This window comes from Camponotus vicinus, unplaced genomic scaffold (assembly GCF_025532165.1).
Source record: "Camponotus vicinus isolate PSW18456_S1 unplaced genomic scaffold, iyCamVici1.0 SCAF_9, whole genome shotgun sequence".
NCBI lineage: Eukaryota > Metazoa > Arthropoda > Insecta > Hymenoptera > Formicidae > Camponotus > Camponotus vicinus.
Window position 1 is genome coordinate 6,602,015 of NW_028141981.1, and position 13,570 is coordinate 6,615,584.

Below are 13,570 nucleotides of genomic sequence, written 5' to 3' on the forward strand. Positions count from 1 at the left end.
ACAAGCATAATTTTTATGACGCTTTATTTTAAAACATTAGTTATCGCAATAATTGAACAATTTCAATTATGATCGAATTTCTATCGGAAAGAAAAAATAAGATTGTAGTCCTCAAGCATCTATGATACTGTAATGTTACTCGATACGTTTAGGACACTGTCACTGTGTGTACACAGGAATTCCTATTTCTAGACCCCGTTTATTCACGGTTCGTTGATTCGCGTAGTTATTTCGATCGCTCCGCTACTTTTTAAAGGATGAACAGTATTTCTGTTAAGTACCTTATTAAAGAAATGTTCGTGAAAAAAATATAGAGAGACGTTACCGAGAGAATTCATATTTCTACTTAGTTTTATGTAAAAGTTTCGATGAGAAATAAGTATATAAAGATACAGGCTTCCTTTCACGGCGTGACTGTTATTAATATCTCTCCCGACAATATCCTTTTGAATGTAAATCGATAAAACTTTGCGCAAGTTGACAGAACTTTTGATTGCCACGAAACAAAGTCTCGAACAAAATTTGTGACAAACCATTTCTAGCAAAAGCACCAGTATATTATATATTACTTATATTATATTGTGCATAACAAACGAAGTAATATTTACGAGATACTACGTATTGATATTATAATAGTCACGAAAATGATGATTTCTGCGAATATGATTCTTGAGTTTCTGCAGTTATAAATAAATAGATATTTGAAATTATATAAAACATAATCGAATAAATTTAATATTAATATAATGATAATTTCCAAGCATTTTTTAATTAATTACGTATGCATTTTTCTAGAAATGCTTCTCCAAAAAATAAGCTTTAATTTGGCATTAATTATTTAGATTCAAAAATTTAATTCATACATTAACGCATCATTCGAAAATGATTATATTTTATTCGAATTAAGAAATTATTAACTAGTTTGAACATGTGTTTTTCATTTTAACTTTTATAATTTTTAATTATATTTCAAGATTGGTCAAATGTTTTACGTTCCTCATTACCGTCCACTTGTTAACGAGCAAAATAATGAATTACGTGATCATATTTTTTGACATTTTTTATTGTTATATTTTTATCAAATTCGAAAATTAGAGTGTATTCTGATAAGAGTATTTCCGTTGCACTCGCTAAGCTTGCTAGTTTTAACGATGTACTGTGTAAGCATAATCATTCAGAAAATACCAGAAAACTTCTATGCATAGAAAATATGAAAAATGTAGAAAAAATAGAAAAAATATCTATAACGAATTATATATATGTATATATATATATATGTATATATATATATATATATATATATATATATATATATATATATATATATATAAAGTTCATAAAATAAAATTTACGTTGAATACATTAAAAAATAAAATAGAATAAATATGTATCACATATGTTTTCATAAAAATAAAAATTGATACATGACATCCTCTATAACAGAAAGGTTTATTATTGAAAGCTGGCAAAGCATTTTTTACAAGCTACATATTTTAGTGTTGTTAAAATATATATAAAAAATATTGACCGCAAATATGGAAATAATATTGCAACAATAAATTTATATTAACGAGATTGAATTGCTGAGTTTTAAATAATAATTTTTACCAACTGTGTAATGCATGTATATATCTATGTATATATCTTGAAATTATTTCAAGTTGCTGTTATAAAAATCTCTCTTTGATGTATCTTGTTACATTTTATTTTTAAAAAAATGTTTAATAAAAAATTTTGATAGAAATATATTTACATTGTACAACATAACAAAATATCCAAAATATCCACAATTTTTAAATAATTAAATTAGATATGTTTTAGATTTATACATATATCATCCAAATATGTTCTACAAAAGTAACAATCGATTTTCATAATTTTAATATAATTGATAAGATTTTAACTCTTTTTTCTTTCAAAAAGTTTTTATTTAAAAATGAATTATAACGATTATAACGTTGAAAATAATTATCCTAAAGTATCAAAGGTTCAAATAAGATTTTTATATTTGCAAAAATTATATTTATTGTAATTACTCTCTCAAAAAAAGTGAAATGCAATTAGGTAAATTAGGTAAATTAAATAATTATTTTTTAATGCTTTAACATCTCTTCTTTTATATATATAAACCCGTATATTTTTGTCGGATTTGACGGATCTCAATTCCTAATTTGCCACGCAAGAAACCATAAGCAATATAATTCTCGTAATTTGCATTGCTCTATACGTTTGCGTATTATCGTTATGCGGATGTGCAACATATCGCGTTCCAAGCGGTCAGCGCCGGTTTTAGAAAGCTTCTGTTGCACTTGCCTCCCTCATGCACTGGTCACATTAGCGCGCTTCGCGGCCTATCGTATGTTTGTTGGTTTTCGAGCAAGCGTTCATACGGATTTAGAACTTGCTTGGGACTTAGCCAAGCACGTGACGTGCCTCCAGATTACTAAAATTTGAAGTATTTCCGACGTAATTGTGCACACACGGCGGGCAAGTGCAGTAATAGCACATTATCTCGTATAACGTAATTAAGATTTTATTTTACTATTAAGATAAATCGCATTGCAAAGTAATTTTATTCAAATGTACGCTAAGTATGCTAAATGTGTAATATTAAAGATAAAGTTAAGCTACTTACGCACAGTTTTATATAGCATTAATTATTACTATATATTATTTATTAGAATATTTGTATATTAAAGATTGATTGTGTAAATAATTAAACAATTATTTATTTAAATATTTTTTTACTATATTATGAATTTTTCTCATGAATAAATTCTATTATATGGCTTGAATTATGGCGTATTCTCAATTTTCAAATAAATAAATATTAATGTATATTTTATTAATGTATATTTTGAATATAGTGTAGCATTTTCTGGATTGCAATTCACGAAAATATATTGCGCGCGCACAGTATCGAATTGTTTCATGCAACGAAAGTTAGGGAACGCTAAAACCGTATGATGGTCGTTAAGTGATTTTCAGGATGTCATTTATATGCAAAGATACATACCAGCAGCGAAGGCAAAAATCTCGGCAATTTATATATTTTTTGCACAAGAAGATAACATCTATGTATGCATCGTATAATAGAGTAGATAAGGTCAGCGTAAATTTATTCTCAACGAGTATATTTAAAGAGTGTCATCACAATACATCGATGCACTGGCTGAGTATAGCTATTTTTAAATTCCGATTCTGAGATTTTTCTTCAAGACATATATATTATATTACAAAATATGCGATTTCAAATAAATATATACGCAGGATAAATAACACATCTCGCAAGCGATATCACGCTCGCACGAAGGGTGACTCGTATATTTGCGAAAAACGTGCTGCTAAATCCGCGCCTTTACGCGCAGTACAACCGGGACACACATTTGCATAGGAATCCTGCGATGTGAAAATATTTTTCGCTTTTCTATCCTCACGATATCGGGGATATTCGCGGCTGAAGCGCGATCGGGAATAGATCTTTTTTTCATTCAATACGAGGTTTGATTACGCGCGCGCGTATTGGGTAGCCAGATATGTATATGTGTATGTATGTTCGTAAGTGTGAGTGTGAAAACGCGTGCGGCTTGAATTTTTTTCGCAGCCCCTTAAGACGTGTACGAATACCGGGGACGTTCGTTTTTTCCCCTTTCATCTGATTTTCAATAGCCGTGCACATATCCGGGGGTTGTGACTATTATTCCACGGCCTTGAACACGCGAAGTCCCCGTTCTCGTGCACGTTTACGTTATGTTACATAGCTGCACACACAGCTAAGTACATACACACAGAGAAAGAGAAAGAGAGAAGGAGAAAGAGAATATTAGTTAGACGAGCGAGCGCGCGTTTGCCATTCGTGCAACATTAAAATCTCGTTTCGCTGAATCGCAGCAGCAGGTGGGACAACGGGCGTTGCTTTATCGCGGGGGAAATTATACCTGCGTTTATATAAAAGTGTTCTTCCCTGAATTTCTCCTCGCTGAGCATTATTGTTTTCCCAGCTCGTCCGCCCGCATTTTTCCCGTGAGCCTCGCAACTCTTGAGGGAGGCATTAAGGAGCCCAATGCTTGCTTGTTAGCCCGTCGTATTTTTCTGCTACCCCAATTCTATACATCATTTTCGGGAACAGTTTTAATCGTTGTGTCATATATAAAAAGACTTTTGTTGATTCTTTTTCAAACTTTTTGATTATATTTCTTCAAAACTTTTTATTTATATTTGTAAGACGCAGGAGTATAAAAAACGAAATATATTGTTTGATACTTTGTAAAATTTAAAATGATCGATTATATCGAACAGTCGAGGAAGATAAAAAATATAAGTCAATAATAGTGACACTCGAAGATTGATGTTTAGAAAGTAACTTATTGTTCTTTTATGTAGATATAACACTAGTGTGAATTAATAATAACACTGATTATAATAGACTTAATTATAGAACTATGTGATATAATATCGTTTTCCGTTTTTCTCTTCGACTCCGTTACCTCATCATTAAATATTCATAATATGTATATTAAAGTATTTGTATATGTGCACATTATGGCAACTTCCAGCCATGAGAAGCTGAAACCGTGTCGCAGGGAATGACTAACAGTTACTAAGAAAGCTCTGCTCCGCGAACAGCGTCATAACCGTTTACATCCATCTATTTATGGATGATAAAACTTTTATAAACGGCGGGTTAAATAGATTTCACGGTACAGTTTATTTCTGTATTGCAGCAGCTGCATTGTTTTTATATCAGAAAACGTCAACGAGAATCGTTTCGTTGTGATTTTTAAAAAGGGCGCAATCTTTACTTTGGCGCCCTTTGAAAGAGAAACAAGAACACAATCTCGAGCAAATTTCGCTTTAAATTTTCTCTTTCATATTCTCTTTACTCCGTTATATTAGATTGCATTTGCACCCGCAAATTCTGTAATCTTTAGCTACGTTTGTGTATATCTGTTTAAAGCTGTCAGCATCTGTCAGACGCATGTGATACATTATACACGTGTCGACAGGTTACAGAACTCTTAGCGATAATCCCGGACTCATTTGCGCACCAATTCCGAGCGGGAAGTTTAGGATTGTGACTCACCCTCGACCTCGTGTAGAAGGATGGATCCGCCGAGAAACAGGAAGACGATTGCCGCTTGCATTTCCATAGCTTCGCGGAAGAGATATTGTCCCCAGTGCATGATAGAAAGAGAGAGAAAGAGAGAGAGAGAGGGGTCCACCTGGGATCCGTTGACGGTATCTAAACTTTCCTAGCGTACCACAATCATCAAGAGAGCACCGTACACCGCAGCGTTCACCAAAATAGCCACCAGTAATATCCACACAAAATCACGATCAGATCAGCAATATTTCACTAGTTTTATGAGCTCGATATCGAAGAGATATGATCGCTTGTCCTGTGCACTAGCACTTCGGCTTTGGGTTCAATAATAATTTAAAGGGAAACTCGCGCACCTCTCGAAATCGACGATCGGGATGAGAGGACGGAGAACCGGTCGAGGAGAAAAACGCAAGAAACACCCTCGCCACTTTCGATAGAGAAACTCTATCTATCGGTGAAGGAGATTCTTCGCAAAAAGGAAGACTGACAGGAAGAGAAAAACCGAGGAAAGAACAGGGGAGGAAAACACGTGCGCGTTCGATAAGGGGTTCTGCGGGGCGTCGACAGCCAGAAAGATCCAGCGAAATGATTGTTTTGGAGCAACGGACGACTGTGGCGATTTATGCGATCATCGGCGAACGGATCGACGATCTCTCTTCCGCGATCGCTGACGACCTCGTGGAAGGGTGAAAATTCGGTGACGACGGCGGTTCACGACGACAACGAGGCTGGCGAGGGAGCGAACAACCGAGCCAGAGACAGAGTCGCGAACGACTGGCGTTCCCGAGGCGAGGTGGAGGCGAATCGTGCGCTTACCCGAAACTAAGCGATTCGCGACCGTCGTTGGCGCAACGCGCACCTGTCGTTCCGCGGCTCGCTGCGCATGTCCCTAGTTGAGAGAAGCCGACAACCGACTGCCGGAGAGAAGACTGTCCGTCCCTGAAGGGGATTCGGGCGGTTGGCGGCAGGTGGGAGAAACGCGAGGTGCGAGGGACAAGTAAACGGGGGTAGCTTCCACGAGGAGATGAAAAGGGACGGCGAGACCAGCGCAGCGGATTCCACGAGGAGATGAAAAGGGACAGGGTGACTAGCGCGGAATCCGCGGGGACCAAACATGCCGGTGTATATCTGTGTGGATGCCAAATTAAGATTTTCCGTGCGATCCAGTTCTACTCGAGAGTGCGCGGAATCTCTCTCATTCTCTCTCTCCTTTCTCTCTCTCTCTCTTTCTCTGTCTCTCCCTCGACGAGACTTTCGAGCGATTCAAGCCACAAGCCGACTTTGGGGTAGGTCGTGACGCACGGATCGAACTGTGCAGGCTGAGATCAGCGAGATTGTGATGCATCTGACATATCATGTGATTATGTGGTTTTTATATAATAACAAGGTGGTAAGATTTAGATTTATATGAAACATGCTCATGAAGCGTTTTAAAAATGTAATTAACATTTAACAATGTAATTACATAATTTAAATGTTAATTTAAGTGTTTTTGTGTTATGTGAAAGAATGTTCTTGGAAAAATTCTCTTACAATGAATATTTCAAACTTCAAATATTCTCTAATGGAATGGGGCATTGCGGAATAGTGTTTGAAAAGAAACTTTAAGCAAATATTTAATACCCTGAGGATGTATTATAAAAAAATCTCACACATCTTCTGCTATAATTTTTGAATAATGATCAATAATATTGCAAAATTGTTTTTGAAATGTCCAATGACTAACAAAAAAATACTATATTAAAAAGGATTTACAAAAAAAATTAGAAACTATTGCCATAATCTATATTTAAGATTAACGTAGAATTATAGAGTATTATATATATGTAGAATCTTTTTTTAAATATTTTTTATTTAATTTACAGAGATTTATATAATTTCTGTTTATTAAATGTAATTTGTAAAACTAAATATTTGCAAAAAAGGAGAAAAAATGTATAAAAATTATATTTTATTTTTTCACAAAAAATCAAAAATATTTATTATTCATATATTGTATTTAATCTTAAGCAATAATTGAGAAATTTTAAAAACATATTTCTATGTAATTTGGTTTCTGTATTTTGTAGTTAACTATAAAAAAATTTAGTTTAGATGGAAGGGTTTAATGAGACAAAAATGTCATAAAAAGCGGATAAAGATGATAGGAAATGTCAAATGTATATTAAGCAACAAATATATTATAACAGTATTAAATTCATTGTCAGATTATATTGATCGGTTATCTCCTATAGACACTCATTTGTGATTATCCAGCACTCAAAGATTGTCATTATCATATTTGAAAGGATTGTTACTCTACCAAAGACGTGAATATAATATTATTCTTTGCCAGACAAGGTCGTCTCGAAATACAGAAGAAATATAGGGAAACGTAGTCACATGAAATAGAAATTTTAACGGATTATCCACAATCCATTCTAAAAATATAAAATCTGGAATTTGAAGCTAATCTTAAAAAACCAGACAGTTTATAATATGATAAAAGGTTGAATGAAAAATAAAAGAAATTAGCTGCATTAATGTAAGTAATATTATATTGTTCATTGTTTTTCTTTCAGCTGATTTATATTATTAGCTAATTATATTTTATATATTAGCTAGTTATTTTTTATATTTATTATTTTACATGCTCTGTTGGTACATTAAAAATAAAAATAGTTATATGAGAAATAATTCATTTTTTTATCAAAAAAACATTATATTAACTAAATTATATTAAAAATTGTTATCGAAAAAGAAATCAAAATCAAAAAACTTTGCGACATGAGAGATGAATTCTCGCGAATTGACAACTGGACTTTTATCTTTTTATTTTTACGAAGCTTAACTGGGATCTAATAATAGGATAATCGATCATCGACTTCATTAGCACCGGAATAATGGAAAGCCAAAATAATAAATGTTTGCATTTCTGCACTTTTACTTTATCGTTGCAATATCTATAAAGTTAAATAAATCAAGCGGAGAACATTTAAATTATTTACGAAAAAAAATAATATTTTTGAAACTTAGTTCGCGAAGTTTCCTAAAATAATCTTCCAGCATATCATAGACATATGGCTTGACGTCAACACTTTACTTAAATAAAAAAATTTTGGAGTTACGCAAAGTTAAAGAACATTGTGTGTTCGATCATAATACTACGCCTTAAATTATAATTTAATTATATTTTTTAAATTATTTAGTAAAAATATAATCCAATAAAAATAAATGTGATGTTAAACTTAAAAATTTAAGATTATTGCATACGTATATTTTCTATTCTTTTATTAATTTTACACAATTGACAAAGAAAAATAATATTTCAAAGATTAATAATACAAAATTTAATTAAACTTTTTGCTGCTTCGTAGCTTGATTCTAAAGACTTTTGCATTTGCAACTCTATATATAATGTGTGACGTTATTATACATATATGACATTAAAAATATTATTTGTTTAAATTTTGTACTCCTTCGTAAAAACTCAAATAATATTCTCGCGCATGATTTTGAGTACTGTATGAAGACGTGTATCACGGCCTGAATAATACAATAGTATACGCGCTTCGCGTGACACGCTTTGTGACACTGAAAAATATTGTTAAAGCAAAAGAAAATCGGGCATCAGAGCCACATATAAAAGTGCATCCAGCCGTGGATACTCGCTTTCTGGACTGTTGCGCAAAATAGCGTCTGCGTTCTTACGACACTAACTGCTCTCTGTATTTCAAATGCTTTCACAGCGGTATATAAACTGCTGAGGTACTGTTGGAAGCGTTGAAAGTCCGAAATGAAGATGCTTTTGTGCCGCACTTGATGTGGAACAAAGCACACACATACACACACACACACACAAGATTTTTTTAAGATATAGATATAGCTCTCGTTGGTTTATACTATAAATTTTTAACAAATATTCTTATTTACAAATTTAATACAGACAATAAATAAAGTAGTTTATTTTAAATTTATCTAAAATGTCACAAAAATCTATTATCTAAAATTGGTGATAAATAATGATAATAAAGCGATTATCCTTTTTTAATTAAAATTATTTTATTTTCGATATTAATGTTCAATCTAACATCTAATTTGATTAGCTATTTTAATAGCTGATCAAATTAGATGTTAGATTGAATCAACCCATTTTCAAACTAATTAAGCTAAAATTTTGTTGAAAGTTTCTCTTTTAACAATGATAAAACCGTTCGTTTCTTATTTAAAGTTCAAAATAAGAACTTAATACAAAATAATTGTTATGCAAATGTAATTTATCATAAAATCCTTCAATCAAAGAATCCATAAAAATTGAAGAAAATTAAGACAAAATTTCGAATTTTAACATATAAACATTTACTTTATTTTTCTAATTATTATGTTTCCAGATCACAATATTAAATTTATTTTACATATACAGTTACAAGCGTATCTAATAGAATATAATACAAGCTTGATATAGAATGAAAGAATATAAATAACTTTAACATAAAAGTTTGTTGTCAATATAACGATACCGAAATACATTATTGACAATCAATATCGTGTGCATCAAATTTATTTATTATTTGATATGCATGCTGCATTCTGCGCACATTTAAGTAAACGACACGTTTGATAATAAATTGAATCTATAAAAGAGTCTCTGAGCAGATTTTTATATTACATTAATTTGTTTTATTATTATGCAAAAAAATATACAAAACAATTATTTACTTTATTACATAACATTCATAAACGATCTTGATTTTATGTTGTATCTATCATAAATCTGAATAACTTGCAAAAGATTTTAACCATCATTTATTGTTTATTAAAAAGTTATTAATAAATGAAGGTATACGAATCACGATTCTAACATGACAACGAAAAATATTGACACAGTTTATATGAATATTATTGTAGAATAAACTTTGAGATATATATAAATTGTTTTGACAGTTAATAATACTGTTTGAAGAAGAATGTAAAGATCAAAAAACATATTATTCAGATAATTGCGACAGTTTATTTTCGTTGATTGAGTTATTCGAAAATGACATAATTGTTGATATTGATATTAAGTTCTATATTTGATGTAATCATCATGTCAAAACACTCATCTTGTTAATGTAATTATTAATAATGAAATATAATTGCAATCTTGTGCTATTGTTATTATTTATAATTATATGGAAGCGAATTATAAATGGTTGCAATAATGTTGTCGAAAATTTCTATCACCAGAAACTATCTGCAAACAAATTTGAAAACTGTTTAAATAAGAAATGTTTGTTTAATACTTTGGCGAGAAAGGTTTTATTGATATTAATTTTATTATCCAATGAATGCACAATCAATTTGATTATTTTAAACAAAAAGTTATCGATAGATGTATTCATCAGTCTACGTTTTTGTTGTCTATTAATATCAGATGTATAATTATCTCATTATGAATTACTTGTCAAAAAATATTACAACTTTTGCAATATTAATTATTATTATGATAAAACAACGATGAATAGCAGCAAGCAATATTGCACACACATACACAGAATCCTTTATATATAATATTTAAAAATATGGACATTGTATAATATATATGTTTGTGAGGATTTACATAAATTTGCAATTTTTCGCGCATAGTAAAATCCATTCTACTTTGTCCAGTGTTTTCTATTTTTAGGTTAAAAAGACACAATAACAAAAGATTTTAATAAACGTGTGAATTATTAAAATATTTTAAAAATTATTCCAGATCGTGACTTTAATAATATATGTCTATCAAACTCAAAAAGATCTGCAACTGTTAAAGTAAGTAATTATTTATAGAAATGTGTCAATGATTAAGTTACTTCATCCATTATTTGTAAGATAGTACATTTTTTAGAAAAAAAAATTAACTTTGTTATTTGAAAAATCTTAAAAAATAACAAATTTTAAATAATCTAAATTTTCTTCTATACTGCTTTTTTATAATTTTAAAGTTTTATATTTTTCACACACACACACACACACACACATATATTTTGATATAATTAACGTGTCAAAAACATTTACTTAAAAATATATAATATAATATAGGCTAACTAAAAGTTGTTTTTTCATGCGAAAGAACTAAACCGTCATAAAAAGAACAATATAGATATTTTCACGTTCACATTAACAGGAAAATCATAGTGTGAGATATTTTTGGAGCTTAGAAAAGATATAAGAAGAATCAGGCCAATCACGATAAACACGTGCCAGACGTGGCGACTTTCGAACCCGGCAATTTTATCGTTCCTTTTTACCGTTCCATCTTCCACTTCTTTTGCGACTCTATATAAAGAGTTTTATGAACGTGCACTGCACAACTTGTGTCTGTGAGTGAGAGGTCGTACTATTTCACCATAATTCTAGTGTGAACATACAGGACATCCGGCAATTGTATTCAGATAGTTTGCGGACAAACTTTCAGTCGAGCTGCGATCTAGCTATCCAACTTATTCGAATAAGTTTGAATATACAGAATTTGACAAAGATTCTCTTCTGCATCAGTTGTCAATAAATTAAATTTAATTTGCTGTTTACGTATTATATTTGTATCAATTACATTGTTTATTATTTCGCCGATATATTATTTGCAATGAAAGTAGATTCTTGTCCCACGTTTTATCTTATATTGTTATTTAAACGTAGAGCGAAAAAGCATCGAAACCATATTTCTGAAATAACTTGGCCCGGTCCGTTGGCAATGTCGAGGGTGTTTCCGCCTGTTCGCCTTCGGTTAAAAACGGCAGCATTCACGGTCGAATGACAGAATTCGTAAGAAGAGAACGGCGCGAAACACATTTTCTTTGCGACGTGTAATATAAGAATTTTATACCTTTTGTTTGTATACCATGCCGCGCGTCAATTTAAAATATGTATTACGCATGTGCGACTATTTGTCAAGTGCCGTTCGATGCATCAATATCTTGTGGATATTTTCATAGATCGTTCGGATATTGTATTTTCTATTTTAAATGCTCTTCAAGTCACGATTCTAAAACAATTCCCCGTTACCATTGGCTGAAAAGATCTTTCTTTTTCTGCATTATGAAACACGCAAATGGCAAATGAAAATTCCGATGATATCTATTCTATATTTCAAGATAATTTTGAACGTAAAATATTGGAAACGATAATATCACCAAGATTATTCTTTTAATAATTAATCAAGATTGCTCGAATGAACAGGGTATATATTACGGCGCCTCCTCCTTCGATCGGATGCAATCTTATCGGGATTCCCGTTTTTCACCACGAAGAGAAAGATTCCATCGAAATACTGCAGCCAAAGATGTCGACCGTAATCTTTCGAACCTTGGGGTGATCCTTAGGGATCCGGGTGATATTGGTGCAATTGTCGTCACCGTAGCGGAGAAATTCTCCTGAAAATGTTCCAATATTCTGATCCCACCTCCGGCAATCGCAGCCGCTGATAAAAAGTTCGCCCGAATTGTTCATCCAGATAATTCGAATTACCAACAGCATAATGCAGCTTACATGCGTAATTTACATCTATTCGTTGGGTATTATTCGTTGCAAACTGTATGTATCTCGCTTATGTATTCCGAAAAACAATTATTGAAGAAAATTAGAATGTACGATATTCAACTAAAATGTTTGACAATTAGTCATTTTTATCATAAATTCAGAGACAATTTTTTCGTTGCACGAATATTTAACAATAAAAATTGAGATTTTTATTAATTTTTTATTAATTAGAAGAAATGCTTTTTAAAGTAAATGCACGTACAATGATATCGAGTAGGCAGCGTTGATAAAAACACTTATGTTGTCTTTTAACGATATCTTCTGGCTCGAACGACGATAATAGTATAGCGTGATTCACTTTCGTGACTTGCTCCTTAATGCTATCTTACTTTCTGCCTCACGTTTGCGTGATATTGTCGCATAATCCATTACATATTATACGGAAGTCGGATGCAAATAATTTGCTCTAAACGCTTGTGATAATCTCCAGTGAAAATATTCACTTCGGAAAAGCTTAAGAAAGCTTTCTCTCTATCGCTCTGAAAACTGATTTGCATTGTTCCGCACGTTTATTACTTAAGCATTATAAATTCGCAAATTTTGCTTTTAAAATATTACTTTATTTCTATTATGAAAAAATCAAATGTACGTTTTTATAACAAAAAAGGAACTAAAATAATTCGGATTTACAATGTGCTATTTAATCATTTCATCCCGAATATGTTCCGCTAAATCATTTCACTTACGAATTAATCAACAATTAACAATATTAATCCTGGCAATTTGCATAAAAGTAAAAGGTACAAAATGATTCTTCATCTTCGATGAACGAGCCGAAAGCTACGAAGGGAATATTGGACAATGAGGATCGGACATTCCAATTGTATCTATCCTAGAAGTCTATCCCTAAAATCGTCAGCTTTTGTCCACTTGAATCAATCGGCTAACAAGTTTCTACCCTCTTAACCATTCACACGATTGATT

General features: G+C 31.7%; 2 protein-coding genes across 12 annotated transcripts in view; one reads left to right on the forward strand and one right to left on the reverse strand.

The window, feature by feature from the left end:
* Nrm (neuromusculin) overlaps positions 1-6,022 on the reverse strand; it is a 176,515-nt gene extending 170,493 nt beyond the window's left edge. For 6 of the 11 annotated variants that reach the window (XM_083109497.1, XM_083109502.1, XM_083109495.1 and 3 more), the window contains exon 1: positions 5,084-6,021. In XM_083109497.1, the coding sequence (XP_082965623.1) occupies positions 5,084-5,183 (100 nt within the window). In that variant the 5' untranslated portion in view covers positions 5,184-6,021. Of the gene's footprint in view, positions 1-5,083 lie in introns of all 11 variants that reach the window. The other 5 variants (XM_083109506.1, XM_083109505.1, XM_083109498.1 and 2 more) reach the window with 3 other exon arrangements.
* LOC145977468 (neuropeptide CCHamide-2 receptor) overlaps positions 1-13,570 on the forward strand; it is a 158,498-nt gene that overhangs the window by 54,258 nt on the left and 90,670 nt on the right. The gene's annotated exons all lie outside the window — the stretch shown is intronic.